The sequence below is a fragment of the Nelusetta ayraudi genome, unplaced genomic scaffold (genome assembly GCF_046127955.1).
Source record: "Nelusetta ayraudi isolate G7.1 ecotype Tasmania unplaced genomic scaffold, CSIRO-AGI_Nayr_v1 ptg000011l, whole genome shotgun sequence".
NCBI lineage: Eukaryota > Metazoa > Chordata > Actinopteri > Tetraodontiformes > Monacanthidae > Nelusetta > Nelusetta ayraudi.
The window spans coordinates 10916847-10939569 of NW_027466061.1; the positions used below are offsets into that span (position 1 = coordinate 10916847).

General features: G+C 44.6%; 1 protein-coding gene across 5 annotated transcripts; it reads right to left on the minus strand.

The window, feature by feature from the left end:
* Nucleotides 1-2712: 2712 nt before the first annotated feature.
* tbl1xr1b (TBL1X/Y related 1b) lies at nucleotides 2713-21993 on the minus strand. Of its 5 annotated transcripts, none has more exons than XR_012926215.1 (17): nucleotides 21763-21993; nucleotides 19423-19495; nucleotides 17412-17515; nucleotides 17135-17280; nucleotides 16726-16978; nucleotides 16212-16344; nucleotides 15684-15825; nucleotides 15070-15133; nucleotides 14900-14997; nucleotides 14655-14715; nucleotides 13701-13822; nucleotides 12870-12944; nucleotides 12650-12777; nucleotides 11697-11862; nucleotides 11392-11493; nucleotides 5475-5953; nucleotides 2713-4925 (listed from the first exon to the last, which is right to left on the minus strand). XR_012926215.1 is itself a non-coding variant. In XM_076020826.1 (16 exons), exons 3-16 carry the CDS (start codon nucleotides 17467-17469, stop codon nucleotides 5927-5929), a joined length of 1575 nt encoding a protein of 524 aa, XP_075876941.1. In that variant the 5' UTR covers nucleotides 17470-17515; nucleotides 19423-19495; nucleotides 21763-21993; the 3' UTR covers nucleotides 2713-5926. The 5 variants fall into 5 exon arrangements, 3 of the variants coding, with proteins under 3 accessions (XP_075876941.1, XP_075876943.1, XP_075876942.1); XR_012926214.1 differs by having other exon boundaries at nucleotides 2713-3782; nucleotides 4678-5953; XM_076020826.1 differs by having other exon boundaries at nucleotides 2713-5953.
* Between the last annotated feature and the right edge of the window lie 730 nt (nucleotides 21994-22723).

Genomic DNA, 22723 nt, shown 5'->3' on the forward strand with positions numbered 1-22723 from the left:
AAAATTTGGCTTGATTTATGATATTTATATTGGGAAAAGCTCAACGTACTTCCCATGAATACATTAATAAAAGTCTATACTTGCAGTACAATAAAAGAATAAGAATATACATAGAGCAATAAGGGTCTTGTTCCTGGTTAGCTGCCATCTTACGCCAACATCTTTTAAGGAAGTCCGCCTGACAGTGCCCTAAATGGAAACAAACTGTCAGGTGGGCGTACCTAATGTTTGGAGATTTTTAGTTTTAGGAAGAAACAGCAACATCAAGTGTTTACTTTTTATATTGCAGCACTCTTTCACCTTCCCGTTTGGGACTCAGTATCCTCCCTCTCCTGCGATTGCCAGTGAACTAAAGTGATCTGCGAGCACAAACCTGGATACCTTGTCACCCTTCTTCTTCGTTGGTTTATTTAAGGATGCGAGCGTTCATTCTAAACACGAAATACGCTGTCAGACAGGCTGGGTTGTCTATCCCCAGCTTCCATAGAAATATGGCTGTGAAAGATGGCAGCTAACTGGATTGCAGATATATATATATATATATATATGTGTATATATATATATATATATATATATATATATATATATATATATATATGAACCGTTCTGAGGGTAGGAAAAAAATTACTTTTATTGTACCGTGAGTATACACTTTTATTTATGTATTTAAAGGCTGTATGTTAAACTTTTACCAATATACAAATCATAAATTAGGCCAATTTTTACACACTGCAACTTTAAATACTGGGCTTCCTTACAAAAATGCACATACTGGACCTTTAATTGTGGAAATTCTCTGATGTAGCATGAGTGGGAATGTCAACACCCATCCAGGTATTCAGTTGATGTATTTTGGTCTTCTTTTTACCTATCAAGCAAAATGAAAAGAAAAATTACTTCATACTTCTGCAAATATCCAATTCAAAGGTCCTCATGATATATAGCTATTAAAAATAATATTGCAAATAAGTAGAAACATCAGCATTGTCTCAGATTTTTTTTTTTTTTACATTAAATGTGCTGAATCTCTTAGTTTAAATTAAAATGTGCAAAAGCAATCTAAACAAAAACATATAGCTCCAAAATAAGTACAATGAGGTCACTCTTTTGTAATTTGTGCCCTGAGTTGCATTCGCCTCAGACGTCATTTCAGCAGCAGTGATCTTACCTGTGAGTTCGGTAGCCGACCATCTAAAAATACACAAAATGACCTGATTAGAAGAAAACTCAGAGTCAGAAGGTCACAACAGTGCAAGACGTATTCAGGTGAGCATATGCAGGCCTGGACACTCGAAGGGGTTTAAAAAGGTGTGTGAAGACGACGTCTTTCTGTACATACTGTCTTCTGCACAAGTCGTATTTTACTCTAACCAGTTTTTTGGCCTCTGCCCAAATTGGAAACAAAACCTCATGTATTGTTTTTGTTTTTTTGTTTTTTACACGTGTGGCAATGAAAGTTCTATTTACAAGTGCAGGTTTGAATATGCAACACAGACAGCGCCGAACAGATTTCTTCATGATTAACAACAGGCTGTTGTCCTCTTCAAACAAATGCTGCATTTATCAGTGGCTGTGCCACAAAGCTTGTGCACAACATTGATAAATATTGAATTATTAAACAGGATGTTTTTTGTGTTCTGCTAGAGGTGAAACAACCTACATGCAAGTTAATAATAATAATAATAATAATAATAATAATAATAATGATGATAGATAAATTCACAATAAATTTACCTTAAGTGTCACATTATTCAGAGGTTAAAAAGGTTGTATGGAACTGGGGAAGGAAATTTAAATCTTTCCAATCCTTGTCTTTTTTTTGGCGTACTGACCCACGTCGGTGGCAGTATCAGTTGCGAAATGCAGAATAAAAAATATGTACAGAATAACATAAGATAAAGATATGATAACAATACATTATACAACATGAAAAGTTGGCAATTACAATTGGTGCACTGTGTAAATTATTTGCACATAAGAGATATATGGTGTTGAGGGCATGTCCCACCTGGGTGGGTGAGGGGTGAACTGAGGCATACAGTGAATGTAAAAAAAAAGGTATTCTGCTTACTTTTTTATTGAATAAGTGGAATGAAGGGACAGTCACAAGTTTTCAATGAGTGCAAGGGCCCCATTAGACATACTGTCCCTGAGTCTGTTTGAGGCCAGTTTCCACAGTGTCCTGAACCTCCGACCAGGGGGTAGCAAGTGATATCGCACAAATTTCTGTTGTCACATCATCTAAACAAAATTTGTTTTCCATTCGATTTAATCCCAGTACCTACCGGGAATTAATAGAATGTAAACTGATGTATTATTGTGTAAAGGAATCACTTTAAGCTGTACTGTACAGCTGTATTGATATCCATACCACTTGTTATTAGACAGTAATATGAACCCCCGTCACCATATTTGCACTGGAAACCCATTAAGTGGTTGGACTGATGCTGACGCTTTGTTTGAGACCAGATGGACTTGTGTTTTATTCAGGGCTACACATTATCTAAAAACAAGTGGATGTTCTGAAACGCCTGGAATTTTTTAATTTTTAATTTTTTTTAAATTATGAACAAAAAAGTAAACTCTGCCTTTAAGTATACTGGTTATTCTGTTGATCTGCCATGCAGCTTGATTACCCACACCCACACGCACTAAACGTTAAAAGATTAAATGACTGTGAGTGTACTTCAATAAAGGCAAAGGGCACATGTGTATTATCAAAATAGATTTTATTCTAGACCTTAAAATCTGAGCGTTTTATTCCAACAGTCAGATCAGGAGGCAACCAAACGAGTGAAAGAGAAAGCAGAACAGAAGACAGAAGTGGGAGGGGTATAGAGCACACAATGCAAGAAAAAAGGAAAAAAAAAATAAATCTGAAAATCATATTTACATTTTATGCTTTATAATACAGAGACAATTTAAATCCAGATTTGATGTTTTTTTTGTTCATTTTCTGTACGTTACTACAAATAAATCAAAATTACAAAAATGTCTGGAGGAGTAAAAAACCTTCGGTGGCCACTCCGACATAGCAAAGATGGAGGTTTAACATTGGCCCTGTGGAGAGGAACAAAAAAACAGAAAAACAGAATCGCCAATGCATTTGAATGCAGTGTAAAAAGCTTTGTTGTCTAAAAACAAAGCCGTTATAAAAAACCATTTCACCATCATAGACGTCTTGTTTCGTGGTTCAGTGCGTTTCTTCTGCCGACCGTTGAAGCAAACCACAACCTTTTTTTTTTTTTTTTTTGGTAGGAGGGACAAAGTGAATGTGAGCTGTGATTGGCGCTATGATGGCGGGAATGGAGTCTGGTTGAGCTGGCTGTTAGACAAGAACCGGAACCCAACCAACGACTCGCATGTTACACAAGACGCCTGCATCTGTTCTCAGAAGCATTTAGAGCAATGGATGCCTGCGATACTTCCATTCTCAATTTTCATTTTATTCATTTACTTTTTTTTGCTTAAGTGCAGAATAGGCCCTTCACCAAAGGGCAGCTGCTCTTCTTCCTTAATTTCAACCATGATGTGTGACGGTATTTTATCAGTAAGAATCGTTTCTAACTTTCAAAGACCCAACTCTTGGTTTTACGAGTGGTGCAGCGCAGCCAAAATCTCCCGCTCATGGGCAGAACGTCTAGAGAGGACCACACCACACTGCGTTTGTGTCCGTTCGTCTCCCACGCTGGACACAATGGCCACACTGGCCGAGTGTCCAGCGTGGCTCCAGAGTCTGGATGCTGTCGTCTGCTCAGCCTGGGACAGGGAAAGCTGCGCACCTAACACAACAGATGCGTGAATGATGAACGACACAAAAGGAGGACTATATTCGGATTAAAAAAAACAAAAAACAAAAAAAACCAAAAAAAAAAAAAACAGTTTCTGTAATTTACATTTTATTTATTAAATGCTTTCTGCACAACCGTCTTGAGCGGCTGAGCTTGTTGTTTGTTTTGGGGGTGTAAAAACAACAACAGAAAATTAGTCTCAATTACAAAAGAAAAAAACAGCACAATATTCAGGGTAATTCAGGGTGTCAATATTACCAATCAGCAAATTGAAAAATATTTTTTAATTGCAATAGTTCTGGTGAATATAAAAGACTGAAGCATCCAGTGTGCAAAGGCCGTTATGCCGGAACATTGGCTCAGTGCCACGTGACTTCCTGCATTACAAATAAGCCGTTTCGGGTATCGTGTAAGCGACTATTGAGCAGAGCTGAAAACAATGCAACTATATTTCAAAACAAACCAAAGCAAAAACCCTGTACAGGAAATGAGCAACGCTGAGGGTCTTGGTGTCAGAATGTTTAATGACCAAGCAGATGCAGCAGCTCAGTCTGATTATCGTTCAGCAAACGTTTGCAACAAGCCGTCGTGGGAGGAGGAGGAAAGCTTCCGCAGTCGGCCCCAAATGTGATCAAAATTTCTGAACACACACACACACACACACACACACACACACACACACACACACACACACACACACACACACACACACACACACACACACACACACACACACACACACACACACACACACACACACACACACGCGGCTGATGGGAACCTGAACAGAATTGCATGTTGCAAGTGATATGGATGGCCGTTGAGCCTGGGAGTTGGAGCTGATAAGAACTTTGCCTGAAAGGTAGAAAAAGAGAGCACAGCTCACCGTAACCTTCGCTTCGCAGCTGCAGTTGAACATATTTTGATCAGAATGCAATCAGCTGGGTGCCATGAGAGCAGAGGTGCAAACACGATGCATCTCGAGCAGCAGCAGCAGCAGCAGCAGCAGCAGATGACAGCTGAGAATGGAGTCGTGACAAAAGTGTCCCAGCATCAAAGTGGATGAGAACAGCATTGATGTGGACACGGGAAACGGATCATTACCGCCAGCTGGTCGTCAGACACGACTGCAACCTGATCACAAAGACACACGTTCAGAATGAGAATTCCCTCTCCAGGCTTCCAAGCAAGAATCACTGTCTGCAGCCTGTCAGCAAACTCCCCCGCAGAGACGCCCATCCTTTGCCTCCTTTGCTTGCTCCACTTTTCTCAAACTACGTGCTAAAATGCTTTCAGTACCCCCGACACCCCCGTGAGGTTAAAGAGGGCACCGCCACCTCCACCCAGGCGTTGGCTCTGCCCTCTGACACCGCCTTGTTTTGGTGTCTTTTCAAACACGCGGAAGGTCCAACAAAACAGCAGTTTGAGCCGGAAGCTAAAAGCCGGCCCTCCAGCAGGAGGCAGTAAACAGAGGGCTAAGTATGCCATTTCCTGAAGATCTAGTGTTTTTCTTTTTCCTCGCCAATTTAAAAGTATGAGGCCGTCCAAGATTGAAAATAAAGATGTGATGAAGCGTGTAATAAGGGACCTTTAATGTATAACCTGTTTTACAGATGTTAAAAAAAAAAATGGAGCAGACAACTTTCTAAACTGTCTCTGGCTCCACAGCTGCATTTCCCGAACCTTAAAGACTGCAAAGAAGTGGTGGAGCGCTTCCCACCGCTCAGGCGCTCTGAGCTGCCACCTGGTGAGCGGCGCCAAAGCCGGAGGCGGCGGCACGAACCCCCAGTCCGCCACAACACTGTCCACACCGCGCCAGCCGCTGGCGGAGACGACTCGGGAGGGCGGGGACTGAACCTGAACCAGGGAGCGTTTGATTGGCGGCCGCTCCATCCAGACGGATGCTTCTGTGCGCTCGTCTTCATGTCCCAGAGGTGAGTGCGAGCGGCCGCGTGGTCCACGGGTGCTGGCGGCCCGGCGGCCGAGTGTGTGTGTGTGTGTGTGTGGGGGGGGGCGGGGTTGTGTGGCTGTGTGCGTCTGGTGGGACTACAGCAGTGTGGTGGACAGGCAGGGACAGTCAGTCATTTTGGCTATGTACACATTCGTAGTCGGTCCATGGCTCCCGCAGACTAGTGTCATTTCCTCAGGTCTAGCACGCACACCTGCAGTGGGGGTGGGGGGGGGGGGTAGGACACAACAAGTGGTCAACATCCAGGATGCAGCTGGGACAGACTGGTGGGCCACAATGGGGTGTAAAGCGGAGCAGATGGATGGAGTGCTTTGGTGACATCTCAGGAAACATGATGTGCTTTAATGTCAACTGAAAATGAACATAAGCGTTCCAACACAATATGTGCCTTTGAAGCGCCCTGGTATTCGGCCCTTTATTGAAATGACTGGGGACGCACCGGTACCACTATTGAACAAGGAGAGTACTAGTACTTGCATTTCAGTACTCACAGATACCGATACTGAGTACTTCATAAGGCATTATACAATTTCTTTGACCCCCCCCTCCCCCATAGATGTTATTGTGCGCTATATAAACAACGCTCCTCAGCAAGTTGCACTGCAGTGCAAACACAAATTCAACAAAAGTGTCATATACATACATACAGTTGTGCTCATAAGTTTACATACCCTAGCGGAATTTATGATTTCTTCGCCATTTTTCAGAGAATATGAATGATAACACAAAAACCTCTCTTTCACTCATGGTTCGTGCTTAGGTGAAGCCGTTTATTATCAGACAACCTTATATAATGTAGGCCTGGGCGATATGGCAATTTTTTTTATCACGATATGTTTTCTTATATTGCTCAATGTCGATAATTATCACGATATGAATTTTTTTTTATCAATAATAGTTTTAATATTAGTATTCTCCTTGGACCGCAAAGAAACCAGAAGGATTATTTTTATATATTTATTGTTAGAATGTATGACAATACAAAACATTCAACAACAACCCGACAGAACCAAGACGTTTGTATGATTTTTTACATCTTAGATGTACTGAAAAAAATAACTTAAATGTTGAGGATTATGCGTCTTGTTTTTAACATCTCTCAAACATTTTAGGGGTAGTGTACTAAACTGATTAAATAAAATAAAAACAAAAATAAAAAGAGGTACAGACAGACAGTACAATATTGCACGTCACTGCTCTGGTTATGTTTCTGTACCGTGTCGATTTTTTTCTTGTACGGGGTAGCTGCGTTAAAGACTGACTGTATTGTTGTTTGACGAGCAACTGTTTGCTTAGCACTGTCGCTAGCTAGGCTACTGCTACTGCTAGCGGGAGTATCATGCAGAACACTCCCCCTGGGCTCTTGCAGCAGTGCGTTGTTTTTAACATTACCTGCAGGGAGGCTAGCATGAAAACGTAAACTCTGGCTTTCATACCATTCTTTATCGTGGTAATTTTTGAGATGTTGAAAGAGGTTCGTGGTGTTTCCCGTTTTGCTTGGAACTGTTCTCCGACATGATTTGCACTTAGCGTCAGCCTGTACTTTGTCGGACCTGAGGTAGCCGACAGTTTCTTCACTTCCCTCGACTTCTGATTGCTCCTCGCTACATGTTCCTATAACTAGATTTAGTGGACGGCTGTGTGTGTCTCCCATCTGAGTTGTTGTAAGCGAGAGGAGGCGGGTGGAGGGAAGGAAGCACGCCGTTGTTTCTCTGCTGGGATTGGCTGTTCATTTAGCACGCGCTTGTTTCTCTCCTGTGGGATTGGTTGGGTTATCGAAATAACAGCTCATGCATTTATCATCGTTATCGTGGAGTTTTTAATCGTGAATATTATCGTAATCGTTTTATCGCCCAGGCCTAATATAATGACAACAGAAATTACACAAATGACCCCGATCAAAAGTTTACATACCCTTGAGAGTTTGGCCTGATAACATGCACACGAGTTGACACAAATGGTTTTGAATGGCTACTAAATGTAACCATCCACACCTGTGATCTGTCTGCTTGTAATCAGTGTGTGTATAAAGGTTCAATGAGTTTGTTGGCTCCTGACAGACCCTTGCACTGACATCTCTGGACTCTGAGTCATGGAGAAAGCAAAAGTCAAAAGATCTACGGGAAAAGGTCATTGACTGTATAAAACAGAAAATGGAAATAAGAAGATATCCAAGGAACTCAGAATGCCAATCAGCAGCGTTCAAACTCTAATGAAGAAGTGGAAAGTGAGAGATTCTGTTGAAAACAAAACCACCATCACGTTGACCAACAAAACTTTCTGTCACAACTGCCAGGAAAATGTTTCGAGATGCAAAACCCCCCACCCACAGATTACTTCAGCTGAAATACAGGACTCTCTGAAAAAAGTTGTGTGGATGTTTCAAGGTGCACAATAAGGAGGCACTTGAAGAAAAATGGGCTGCATGGTCGAGTCGCCAGAAGAAAGCCATTACAACGCCAATGCCACAAAAAAAATCCTGCTTGCAATATGCCAAACAGCACAGAGACAAGCCTCAAAACCTCTGGAACAAAATCATTTGGAGTGATGAGACCAAAATTGAGCTTTTTGGCCTCAACCATAAATGTCACATTTGGAGAGGAGTCAACAAGGCCTATGATGAAAGATACACCATTCCTACTGTAAAACATGGAGGTGGATGGCTGATGTTTTGGGGATGTGTGAGCTACAAAGGCACGGGAAACTTGGTTAAAATTGATGGCAAGATGAATGCGGCAGCTTATCAAAAAATATTAGAGGAAAATTTGCACTCATCAGCCCAGAAGCTGTGCATGGAGCGTACTTGGATATTCCAACATGATAATGATCCAAAACACAAAGCCAAGGTAACCTGTCATTGGCTAGAGCAGAATAAAGTGAAGGTTCTGGAGTGGCCATCTCAGTCTCCTGACCTCAATATCATTGAGCCACTCTGGGGAGATCTCAAGCCTGCAGTTCATACAAGACAGCCCAAGAATTTACAGGAACTGGAGGCCTTTTGCCAAGAAGAATGGGCAGCTTTACCATCAGAGAAAATGAAGAGCCTCATCCACAACTACCACAAAAGACTCCAAGCTGCCATTGATGTTAAAGGGGGCAATATGTTGTATTAAACACTGGGGTATGTAAACTTCTGATCGGGGTCATTTGTGTAATTTCTGTTGTCATTATGATTTAAAAAGAGTAAACACGGTTGTCTGATAATAAATGGCTTCACCTAAGCACAAACCATGAGTGAAAGAAAGGTTTTTGTGTTATCATTCATATTCTCTGAAAAATGGCAAAGAAATCATAAATTCTGCCAGGGTATGTAAACTTATGAGCACAACTGTATACAACTGGTATCGGTGCTGTGGTCTCGGCTCATATTTTACAAGTACGAGTAGAGTACTCAACTCCGGTATCGGCACCAATACCCAATACTGGCATAGGGTATCGGCGCATCCCTAGAAAACGACTCTTAAAACACTGAAAAAATGGATGAAATACAGCTATTTTATGATTTACTGAATATGAATAGAAATTCTTCAAGTTCAGCAGGCTGGATTAAAAAGCTTAACGGGCCGCATATGGCCCCCGTGCCGTAGTGTGTCCACGCCTTATCTCGTCACAGCAGCACCGGTCCAAATCAGCAATGCAAAGGGAAAAATGTTTGAGAAACAGTTGGCTTTTGTTTGTTAAAGGCAAGGCAGGTAGGTATATTACACATTACGCAACACTGGGATCCTGCTAATCTGCAGGAACCCAGTGAATGATTCACTGCACTGCACTGCACTGAATTCTCTACAACAGGGGTCAACCAACCACCGGGCCGTGGACCAGTGCCGGTCCGTGGGTCATTTGGCAGCGTTCAAACTCTAATGAAGAAGTGGAAAGTGAGAGATTCTGTTGAAAACAAAACCACCATCACATCGACCAACAAAACTTTCTGTCACAACTGCCAGGAAAATGTTTCGAGATGCAAAACCCCCCACCCACAGATTACTTCAGCTGAAATACAGGACTCTCTGAAAAAAGTTGTGTGGATGTTTCAAGGTGCACAATAAGGAGGCACTTGAAGAAAAATGGGCTGCATGGTCGAGTCGCCAGAAGAAAGCCATTACAACGCCAATGCCACAAAAAAAATCCTGCTTGCAATATGCCAAACAGCACAGAGACAAGCCTCAAAACCTCTGGAACAAAATCATTTGGAGTGATGAGACCAAAATTGAGCTTTTTGGCCTCAACCATAAATGTCACATTTGGAGAGGAGTCAACAAGGCCTATGATGAAAGGTACACCATTCCTACTGTAAAACATGGAGGTGGATGGCTGATGTTTTGGGGATGTGTGAGCTACAAAGTCATCAGGTCGTCTTCACCACAGCGATAAGCTTAAATGCAGACCCGCGCCCGAGAATACCGACGCATTCAGGACAGGTGTGTGCAACCTATGGCCCGGGGGCAATATGCGACCTGTTAAGATTTTTAGTCTGGCCCACCGAACTTGAAGAAATTCTATTAACAGTAAGAAAGTCATAAAATAGCTGTATTTCATCCATTTTTTCAGTGTTTTAAGAGTCATTTCAATAAAGAGCTGAATGCCATGGGGCTTCAAAGACAGATATTGTGTTGTACATTAAGACATTGAGAAAGGCTGTACAAGAGGGTTTCACTGCCAAATTATTATTTGTCATTCTTGTTATCATTTTCTTTTTTGATGAAGCCTAATCACTCAAAATGATGTAATCGATCACTTTCATGTAGAGTTTATTTTTTCAATTTGTGATTTGACATTTTGTACGGGAGATTCCTAATATTTTGCACTGTGGGAATATTTTATTGCTGCACTTCTAGTTTTTGCATGTGCGTTGGTAGCTTCTTGTAATGAAGCGGACAGGTGCCATGCTAGCATGCTGTCAAGACTAGAAACTGCTGTGAAAAGTGGTGATGGTTGGCTTGAGTCAGCGTTTTTCAACCACTATGCTGCTGCACACAACTGGACCGTGAGACAATGCAGGTGTGCCATGAAAAATTATCCAATTTTATTTTAATGGTTTAAAAAAAATAACATTTGATTGTGGAGTGACTGTGCTTTGCAAAGAATGGAGGCCTACTGTCCTCCCTCAATTCCGCCCAGGATATCTGCTTTGTGTGCATCTAAACAGACCCAGGTTTCATACAGGGTGAGTATAAATAAATTGAGACTATATTGTTATCATTAGGCTAAAGAAGGGTCACTTTCTAATATTTTCGGTTGGTGGTGTGCCATGGTATTTTTTCCAATGTAAAAAATGTGCCGTGGCTCAAAAAAGGTTGAAAATCGCTGGCCTAAATAAAATGTACTGTTTAAATTCAGAAATTAAGGTTTTACGAGCTTTTATGATTACAAAGTGTCCAGGAACCAACAACCATAACCGCAACCGTAATTCCAATTACGGTTAAATGCTTTGTTGTTGGTTAATGGGAAATCCCTGATAATAACCTCTGCCATGCCAACAAGACTGAGCTACCTTTACAACACAGTCACACACCTTCCTGGCAGGGCTTTTTATATGGGGTGGTGGTGCTTGCAACCGCCATAAAAACAGTGGCCAATGGGTATTAAAAGGTTGTTAAATGCTCCTCCTGTGTGTGTTGTAGCAGAACTTACCGATCCATCTGACGCACTGGCTCCGACTTTATCACCCGTGGCGTTCCAGCACACCTCAAAGATCCCTCCAGTCCCCCGGTAGCTGTGAACTAAACACCCAGTCTGCGCACACGCACACACACACACACACACACACACACACACACACACACACACACACACACACACACACACACACACACACACACACACACACACACACACACACACACACACACACACACACACACACACACACAGTTAGGCAGTGAGTGAGGACAGAGGGCATCAAGGCAGCTTCTGGGGCCTGGAGTCAGGCGTCACACCTGGGTGTTCCAGATGTGGACACACTTGTCGAAGGAGCCGCTGGCCAGGTGGCGGCCGTCAGGGCTGAAGGCCACGCTGTAGACGGGCTCCTGGTGGCGGGTCAGCGTGTGGATGCAGACGCCACGCTCCACATCCCACAGGCGCACCGTGGAGTCGAAGGACGCGCTGGAGGAGAGGGCGGGAGTGAGCGGAGTGAGCAGAGGGCGGGAGTATGGCGAGGCGGACGGGCAGGAAGCTATTAGTGGCCTGGAATCATCCCATGTGTATGTAGAGGAAAAATAAGCTTGGGACCAAGTGTCAGATTGAGTTGCTATCGTGCAAAGGACACAGGGCCATATACACGTTTCATTACTGTTTTACCTCAAGTTAATTTAATGAAAAATAACTTCCTATAAGTCTTTACACACCGGGCAAAAGGCGACGTGCTTTCCAATTTGAGTATCCTAGTTCATAGTAGATAATATATAGGTCAGGTGATAACGCAGCGGTGCAGGTGGAAGATGTTTGCTTAATAAGTAGCGGTTACAAACCGTTTTTTGACCACGTTATTCAAGTTCCTGTTGCCATAAAAGAGTTTGTTTTTCTTTGGTTTAAATCTGTTCTGAAAAGCTTTCTGAATGAGAAAAACATCCAAAGAACGAAAGATATGATTTTTTTTTAAGTGTGGCGACCGAGAAATGTTGTTTTATGTGCGTAAAATGAACCACCGCCTTCTACACACTCATTGTGCACGTTCAACGAGACGCTGAAAGACTTTTCAAAGCAAGAGTATGACTGTGTCACCGCAGGAATGACAGGACCAGCATTAATAAAGAGGTGACGGTTAACTTGGTGAGCCGTGGTCTGACTAGCTGAAATGTTCCTCAGACGTCCCTGCTCCCAGTTTAAACTCTGTCACGCAGGGCTGACATGGGAATGATAGAGGGAAGTGGGGCAGGTTGCCGGTGCCCACCTGGCCAGCATAAGGTTGGCATTGGGGTTGTTGGTTCCTGGGCCGGTGGGGCTCCACTTGATGGTGTAGATCTCTTTGCTGTGGGCCTGCAGGTCGTGGACACACGAGTCCTGCTTCATGCTCCAGATCTAGACGCGACGCACACAAACGTTAGCGAGCCGCTAACACAGATTGTGCTGACACAAATGTAGTTGGGGGGTGGGGTGGGGGTAAGGCTGACCTTCAGTGTCATGTCGTCGGAGCAGGAAGCCAGCAGACTGCCGGTGGGATCCCACTTGATGGCGTTCACCTCGTTCTACAGGGAGAGGATGAGAACGATGACTTGCAAGGATAAGCGCAGCACATTCATGAGATTGATTTTACAAGATGTGTGTTACAAGAACACAAGATGAATTCAGCCAGATATAGAAGCAAACTGATCCGGGACCGCAGTTTAGCAGCTGGTTAACTCAGCTTGTCCAACAGATTAGTTTCTTTGTCTCTATAGTGCTGCATGTCTTACCATGTGACCATGTTATTTGTGCATATTATGTAATCCAACAGTTTCATGTGCACAACTTGAGAACACATTACTTGACTTCACAAGAGTCTACATGGGCGTCTCCGTGTTGACTGAAGAGCATTTTAACCCGCTGGAGACAGGACAGAGGAGAAGAGAGCACACAACGTCTCCTTCATCCTGGTATGCAGATGCTACATGTGCGCCCTCTCCTGGCTATTCCTAAAACAGCAGTTGGGTGCACCGTCTGCATTCACAGCTCTTTGGCTTGCAGGAAGCGCCAGGAGAAACCTCACCAGGAGTGCTTGGTGAACACATGTTCCAACTATGCACCACTTTCATTGTGCTTGTTGCACTTGCTTTGTGTAACTTTACACATAATACTATCAAAATGTCAACACGTATCACAGTCAGAAATGTACATATGGCTAAACCTCTACATGAAGTAAGTCACCGCAGGCATGAAGCAGCAGTGAGCCAGGATGACATCTGGCTGCAAGCTGCATCTGCCCTCCCCACCAGAGAGCTCGCACCCCAGAGGCTCGGCCTTACCGTGTGGCCCTGGAAGGTCTTGACAGGTCTGTCCTGACCCAGCTTGCACACATGGATGCACATGTCTGTGCTGCAGGAGGCAAATGTATTGTTGCTCTGCCAGTCCACGTCTAGAGCCGGCGCTGTGGGAGGGAAGGGAGAGCCAAGAGCGGCAATGAATGGGTGGAAGGGAGAAACTGGCTAATGGAGGAGAACTGACATTTTAAATTCTGTTTTGACCCCAAAGTGCAGCCAATTCTTGCTAATCTGTAATATAAAATATATTCATTTATATTATAATAATGTATCTTTAAAAGTTCAGTGTGTAAAATTTGGCTTGATTTACATTCATAAAAATGCATACTTGAAGTACAATGAAAGTAATTAGAATGGTTCTCATATATAAGAAGATACATAGAACAGCGGTGATCCTCCATGAAACGCACTGTCAGGCGGGCTTCCTGAAAGATTTTACACACTGGACCTTTAAAGCAGCTCTAGGTAACTTTTGGTGGAAATGGCGAAGTGAGGAAGTAAACACGCTGCAGCGCTAGTTTACTGATGGGGGAAAATACAAATAGTGGCCTGGCTGGAGCGCTCGTATGTGTTCAGGAAAAACACCAATATGAAATGCAAAACATTGACATTGACAATAATGTTGTAGCAAATGTTCAACACTTTCATTACTTTGTCTTTCATCGAGGTTATGGTTCAATTCCGTCATTTTATACTCTTAAACCGCCTCTAAATAAACGTGTGACGTTGCCGTATAGTGGTTCGTCCGGCGTGTCGGTCGCGCTTGAAAGTTACGCAGTGCAGTTACAGCCGGCACCCCCCCCACCCCCCTTCACTGCCGAGGCGGCACCAGTGATCCTATTAATGGTTTATCTCCCGCTTTACTGAGTTTGGAATCATCATTTTATGGTGGAAAAGTTACCTAGAGCTGCTTTAAACGATGACTTCACCACCACTTACCCGAGTGGAAAGGAAACTGCTGCTTTGCTTCTCCGGTGTGGGCGTCCCAGATAATTGTGGTCTGAGAGGGAAGACACAGCAACAGCGCACGTTGCAAAGAGACAGAACCAATACTGACATATGGGCAGTTGTAAATTAACAAGCAAATGCAAATCTGTGTTTACCACTGGAACGCAAAACACATTTTACTGAGTGTGTGTGTGTGTGTGTGTGTGTGTGTGCGTGTGCGTGTGTGCAACAGTCACCTTGTCAACGCCAGCACTGAGAATAAAATTTCCTTTCTTATTCCACTTAAGTGCAAATATTGGACCTTTATGCTGACCCAAAGTACTGGCCAGGTTTCCTTCAGAGGGAGAGGAAGAAGATGTTGAGAGGTGCAACATGTCACATGACAGACAGAATGAATAAATCTTACCATCTTTTGTCCATATTCTGGCGAAGCCGTCGTACGAGCCTGTTGCAAGCAATGTTCCCTCGCTCTGAAAGAGAGTTTCTTTCATTTTAAGGTTCTGTCGTCACACTCGCTGACATTGCTGGAATAGTTTCAAACAGGTGCCGATGAATCAAATCAATGTTTCCTGTCGTACTTAAATTAAGCATGTGTCACATAAACCTGTCAGACTGGAGAATTTGTACGATGCCCAACAGGCCAGATCAGGTCTGAACGACTGCTTTTGTTTCCGACTATATTTAGTAGCTCTCACTTGAATGTAGAGCAGGGACAAATAAGATCCTAATCTCTTCCTATTCCACTGAATAAAGCTTTTGAGGGTCATTTTCACAAGCACAGAGAAGCACACATGTAACATGTACAGTCAGGCAGTAACCATAGCAACGACACAAACAGCTCAACACAAACTCAGTCTTCAGCCTGAAACTGGGTCGTCTCAGTCCGGCTCTGGACTTTACCTAAAAGAACCACCGCTGGATAAAAACCCAGTCACTCTGCTCTTGGAGCCAGATTTGAAGAGAAACACGTTGCCCAGGTCACATTCTAAAGCACACACAAACACACACACACACGCTCACATTCCAGTCTAGTGAGGTGACGTCTTTGTTGCTGGGTACGTCCTGGCCGCCTTCCCGTATGCAGTGCCTCAAGACCAGCTGGGTCGATCCACCTGTGCTGTTCTCGCTCAGGTTCCAGATCCGGGCTGTCGAGTCACCGGACCTGCACAAGGCCAGTAGAAACATTAGGGGCCGCCGGCACCACCGATGGTCAGCAGGCAGTAGTTTTAGAACAACTAACAAATTAATAAAGCAATAACTGTGATAAGATCAGCAGCATCAACATAGCTTTTGTAACAAATAGTAAAATAGGTTTGTCTTGGAATCAATAAATCTTGAAGTTCTCTAAGCAGAGTGGACATTTGGAGAGTGCATATTAGATGATTCCACAAAAGCAGAAAAGTTTCAGTTGGGTGTAACCTGACAGAGAACTGCGGTGCCTTTATGCAAAAATATTGAACTGCATTTGTTGCAAAGTGCACAGAAATGTGACGGTTCCGAGGAGGAGGAGGAGGAGGAGGAGGATGGGGTTGAGGTGGGACTACTGACCCGGAGGCGAGGAGGTCGTTCACTGGGTTCCATGCACAGATAAAAACCTCTGATTCATGGCCCCTCAGGACCATGGCTTTACTCTGGGGAATCTCCACCTCCCTGTCCACCTCCATCATGTCTGAGTGGTGATCTAGAGGGGCAGAGGAACAAAGCCATCATCCAAGTTTACATAATGTGCCATTCTGTCAGTAGACCCCCGATATTCCGCATTTCTGAGGGACTCATAAATAAATCATAGGCATCATGGAAAATTGTGAAGAGACTCAAGGAGCAGCCCAAAAAACCCTTTTATTTTGAAAAGCTGGTCACTAGCTGAAAAAAACCCAAACTGACTTATTGTGAAAGCACAGCCCTCAGAATGTCCTCAGCTATCCTGATCATAACTTACATCTCATGATGCCACAACTCCAATTTTGCAAAATACCATCCACTGGTGTCTGTTCTGAGTCTGTGCCAAATGTTTGTAGAGTATCTGAACATGTGCAACCTCATCAAGCAGTGACTGACTTACTGGCTAAGGCATGGGAACCATTTTCTTCCCCGTTGGCAGCTCCCTCTCCGTTCTTGGTTCCTCCCTGCGACCCCGAGCTGCTGCTGCTGCTGCTGCTGCTGCCGCTGCCTGCCGCCTGTTGCTGTTGTTGCTGTTGCTGCTGCTGGGCCAGCTTGTCCCTGTAGGCCTGCTGTCTGGACTGCACCACGTCTGGCATCACGGCATCGATCAGAGACAGAGACTCGATAGGCCGCCCGTCAAATAAGGTCCCGTCCTGCAGAGATGGCAAGCACGTTTTCTTTGTTTTTGTTTTTTTAATGTTTTGTTCACAGAGAAACTTGGGCCTAGACAGACGTGAGCTGGAAGCTCTTCTTCCTCTACATCGCACCATTACACTAATTATCACTTCATTTTTACGATGGAGCCTGACCTCATTGATGCTGACTTCGGCCTCCACGTACTGCAGGCCCTTCTGGATGATGGAGATGAGGGCAGCAGGGGGCACCAGAGCTCCATTAATGTTGGACTGGCTGATGTGGCTTTCTATGCCAAAGGTGAACGCAGAGTGGGAGAAGCCTGGAAAAAGGTTTCCACAGTTGAGAGAGCAGGATGGAGTCAAAGTTTAATAGAGCTGAGACTTTATGCTGAGAGGATTCCTTTTTAAGCAGACGCCCTCGGGCAATGCCGCCAGGACGTCCAGCGGTTACCTGACTCTTGCAGGTATCGATAAACCAGGAAGTTGACCTCATCGCTGCTTATGCTCATTTTGAGTCCTGGTGATTAAACCATTGGGTCAGCACAGGATAGGAGCCTGTAAAAACAAACCACAGAGATCAGAGTCTGACTGCGTCTGGAGTCTGTGACACTTGCAGCTGAGATGAAAGGTGCTTTAACAGTGTGCATTAGCGCCCCACAGAAAATAAATGCATAATTAAAAGCCAGATGGTGTTGGGTGAAACTAAGACGGGGAGTAAGTGAGCACACACACACACACACACACACACACACACACACACACACACACACACACACACACACACACACACACACACACACACACACACACACACACACACACACACACACACACACACACACACGTTTTGCAGTCTAGTGGTAAACACATTGATTTGCACACACACGCGTTACAATACAAGCTCGCTCAGTCGCTTACAGGTGAACTCGCCCAACCTGGAGAAAAAACTGCAGAGAGGAAACCGTAAACAACACCAACGGAGTCGAATTTGTCTTTTCCAATTACGTTTCATTTCTTTCACATTTACAGGTTTTACAAGACTCAGTCTTCCTGCTTCTCAGCAGGGTGCGCCATTCATTCAGCTACAACTGCAAATAATTACCAACACTTCTGTTGAGGCAGGTGGGATGTTTAAACTAAACTGAACATTTCCAAAAGATGGGCATTAAACCCTCAGTGACAATCAACGGGACATCCAGGCTCCCTATTTATTCATGTAGAGCGCACAGCATTGAACCTCGAGCAGGAGAGTAAACAGGAGCTCTCGACGCACTGGGACGCAGCTCTGGGACAGAATCTGCTCTGTTTCTGAAACACCAGCCGACAGAGTGTCGACAAGCCTCCTGGCAAACTCCTGCAACAGTTTCTTGGTTGTCACATCACAGCAGCAGCAGCAGATTAAAACAAGCTCCTGGTTGTATAGGAGGACACCAATAACCCAGAGTAGTGCTGCAGGCGCCAGAACTCTGGCAATGTCCAAAATGGGGAGAGCCAACCAGCTGACGGGAAAAAAGATAATGCTCTTATTTCCTGCGACAGCCTGCAAGAACATTAAACTGTGTCCTTCATGGTCGATCCTACAAACTGATTCAAAGAGTCCCTGTGCTTTTCCCACATCACAAGTCAACACAATAACAATGGCCTTAGAAACTGTGCTGGCCCATGATAAAGATGCCAAAGCCACTTGTACATGAACAGGTAGACGGCCCAACCTGAGACCACAACCAAGTTACCATTACATCCATCCATCACTTTTCTATAGCTGCTTCCTCCTGCAGTCAGGGTTGCCGAGTGTGTCCGCCTTTTTGAAGGGGATTCCAGAAAGTTTGGATGATCTAAACCGTGGCAGGATTATTCCCCTGCAACAACAACAATCATTGTCACTACTGCTAATATAAAGGGATGCAGGTGTGGGAAGGGGCCGCATATGAGGGACTTCACAGAATTGTGATGCAGTGGGAGCCCTTGTGTGATATTTCCAAAGCACCTTGGGATCTTGATAGCAGTTTTTGAAAAACCAACCTGTTTCCATTGGACATACTGTATTTCCTCCACAACTTCAGTGTGCACACGGCTAACGGATACACATCTAATATGACGATCCAGAGCTGCCCAGTATCACATCTCATCCTCAGAAGGGAGGTGTGGAACCCAGCACGTGAATTCTCACTGTGCTGCTCTGTGTTACATTCAATCATCTGCAGCAGAATGTGTGAGAATACAGCTTCAAGGTATGCATGATCATTGTCTCAATGATAAATTAAGGATAATGCTTTCTTTCCGCAATTCTAAACTAATTTGCAATAAGCTTTGGAAAAGAAGCTCCAGTTGCTTTGCTGTAATTACGTAACCTTTTAAAACTGGTGAAATGCTGCTGCAGCCAAGACATTTATTAAATAAAGTAACACATACACATGAAGGGTGAGAGGCACAGTGAGACATTCAGCTGCAAGAAATATTACCCATGAGATCAAGGTGTCTTCAGAAGTGCATCATCGCAGCAGTGGCGGCGTCCTGTGCAAGAACTCTCAGCCCCTAACAGGGAAACAAGAGGTCAAATTAATTTCTTTGACAGCGGTCTTTCATTTTTACTAGTCGTCAACAGCATGAGCAAATGAACCTTAACGTCATAAACAATGAAGTGGTTATTTCTAGGTAAATGCTCATTTGCAGTGTGACTCTAAAGAAGACTTTAAACTCCTGACTTCCTTTTAATAGTTACTGGGCACTGATCTAAACTGGCTATATCCCTGTGAACTCGCTCATAACAAAATAAAGATGGCATCAATCATCGTACCCAAGCTGTAACGTTTAAACATAAAAAGACGTTGGCGAACCAGGTGAGAAGAGGTGCAGAACCAGCGCAGAAACTGTGTGCACACCACCACGGTGAGAGATTCCATGCATGCAACATAGAACTTTTAAATGTAGAGGTTGATTCATCTGTACTAATGAAGGTTGTTAAGAGACCTTACAATATGTCAGCATGTGACTTAGGACCCAAACCAGCAGGAAAAGCTGATTGTTTAATTAAGAAAACCAATAAAGAACCACGTGGCCGAGACCTCGGGCTGGGTTTATGCATTCAAACAGGGTACTCTGCACTGGACTAGACTAAGGGTGAAACTGCACCAGGGATCCAGTTTACACAGGAGATGAGAGCTCGAGGAGGGGACTTGGACAATTCTGCAGCAGTGTGTCAACAGGCTCAGGGGAGAGTCCTATAAACAAAGGGGCGTGTCGCCAAATAATCAGAGAATATGGGTCAGCGTTGTAAAATGGAGCAATTCAAGAGACAGGGAGTGCCTCTATAAAGTGCTGGCACGTTCCAATTAATCACACAGAAAAGCATGCACTATCATCTAAAGATGAAGTGAGCGCAGCATAAACGACGTCCGAGAAGACGCGTTTTCTGCAAGGTGGCTCATCGTAACACGAGCTGCTACTGCTACTACATTCAGCGCCCTCACGCTGGGATAATAGGATACGTTTAATCATACACCGTATTGCACGCAGATGCTACTCTGGTCGGTCGTGCCTGCTGCACCTGGTTCTCAGAATTCGTGCGGGTTAAATACATGCAAGTTACATCACGAGCCTAACCTACCGATAACCAAATTAGCATGACACCCTGACATGCCAATTGCGTAAACACCCCACCCAGACCGGCCACTGACCGGGCGGCTGGACAAGACACAGTGTGTAAGGCTGGTGACAACTAAATGGCAAGGAGCGCACTTTGTCAACTTACGGTATACCCCCTTTTAAGTCGCAGGACTGAGGCCAAGAGTCTGTAAAAGTATAAATGCATCACGTTGACGCCGGTATACGGAGAGTTGACAACCGTCCACATGTTCTGGGTCACTAAGTGGACGTGCACGGGAACAATAGCAATAGTCTCTGCTAGCATAGTGAGTGATAACAAAGTGAACATGCATTAGCTAGCCCATCATTTGACCTAGTTTACTGCTGCAATGTCCAGTCTAAGGGATTTAAAACCTTGGCGGTAGTTTATTTTTTAGATTATCATTATTATCATTTTTAGCCAACTCGCATGCTAGCCCCTGGCTAACTTTTACCCATCACCGCACATGCCACTCCGGCAATATCTCGTTGATTGGGTGCGTGTCATCAAGGATTTACGTACAAACTACAGCTCCTCCTGCGCGGTAACCACTGTTTCATTACACAAATCCGCGCGACAACTGTGCAAAATCAACAACGCACTGGCTCGTTTGAAACAGCGTGACACCGTTTACTGCAAAAGAAAGCCTCGGCTCGCCGAAACCGCTAAGAAGGGCTAGCTGCGTGGCTAACACTAGCGTGCTAAGCTAGAGCCAAGGGTTGCTATCATGTTTAACCTACTTTGCTTAAATAAGTACCTTTAAATTGCAAATATCCTCGAGAGCTCTCGTATTTGACTCACACCATGATAGATCATTTAATCGACAGCAACTGAAAGATCTTTTCAGCACACATAATAACTCACATTTGGTTATAATATTTAAACTGGACCGAGGCGCTAAGAAGCCAGCAACGGCTTCAGACGTTGGACAGCGGGCTGACCAGACATGCACAAATGGGCTGCCTTGTAACTACTGTTGTTTCGGAGGGTTACTCTCTAGGCTCAATTTAACGATTAAGTCGTGATGACGACAGTGCACATCGTGCTCGCCGCGTCGTCGACCCAAGATTGAAAGCGAGGGTGGGAAAGTTATCACGTAATGGCGAGCGCGCCCATACTTCAACAAAGAGCGACCACACAAAGCTACGACACAGTGCGAGACGCGTCGAGGACTAACCTCTTTTTCCTCTTCCAAACGCCACCCGGACAACGTCACGGTGTGTTATAATCAGACGGCCGCCCTCCCTGGGATTGATTGAGGCCTGCTCCGTTTGACAGGTCCGCGATAAAATGGAGCCACGATTCCGCGTTGAGCAGCGACCAATGAGAGGGAACGGGGGAGGAAAAAAACGCCGAGTGCCCCGGGAAGTTTGTCCCGCGGCCAAGCACCAGTCATAACAACTGTCGCCCATCCCCCACCGCGGCTCTTTTTCGCCTGCCGGGTCACCACTAGTCCTGGATTAATGGCGCCCCGCCCCTTTCCTTTGCGCAGTCATTCAGACCGAGAAAGTCAACAACAGGCTTACATCATCATCACCATCATGGCAGTCGGTGCTCTCCACATCTTCCCCTCTCTGCCTCCTCCCCTCCCTCCCCCTGCTGCTCCTCTCCCAGTTGGAATCATCACCTCTGTATTCAGCTCCTTTACAATGTTTGACATCTAAACAATATTTCATAAATAAATAAATAAATCACTGCGTGTTTTTCCTGCACCCACTTGATTTTCTGTCTCTTGCCAGATTCCTCGCCTGAACTGCTGCTCTCCTTTGTCCGCTCGGAGACGATGACATATCTCGCAGCAGCGGAACCGAGGACCATCTATCAGATTGTGTGCGCAGGTCAACAGTGAACAGCAGTGAATGCTCAGCGTGCACCGCAGCACATTCAAGACTCGCTGCTTCCAGGTGAAAGATAGGATCCGTCCCTTCCACTTCAATCACGGCTCGTCCTGCTGCGGAGTGGCCAGTTTGCCCAACGTGCACAACACAGCGGGAACAACTCAACTCTACACAGAGAAGCACCCGACCCGCACATGGAGCCCTTTCTGCAGTTAGGTGACAGTGCTGATCCCTGCAGCACTGTGCCACCCTTGAAGACAACATTTGAACAAACAAAATAAACAAACAAACAACATTTAT

Excerpts from the sequence above, each read along its gene's own strand:
- tbl1xr1b (XM_076020826.1), bottom strand. The coding sequence starts at position 17,469 with ATGAGCATAAGCAGCGATGAGGTCAACTTCCTGGTTTATCGATACCTG. Across the intron at positions 14,716-14,899 it reads TCAGTGCTGGCGTTGACAAG|ACCACAATTATCTGGGACGC; the intron begins GTGACTGTTGCA and ends CTTCCCTCTCAG. Across the intron at positions 11,494-11,696 it reads TCCACATCTGGAACACCCAG|ACTGGGTGTTTAGTTCACAG; the intron begins GTGTGACGCCTG and ends GCGTGTGCGCAG.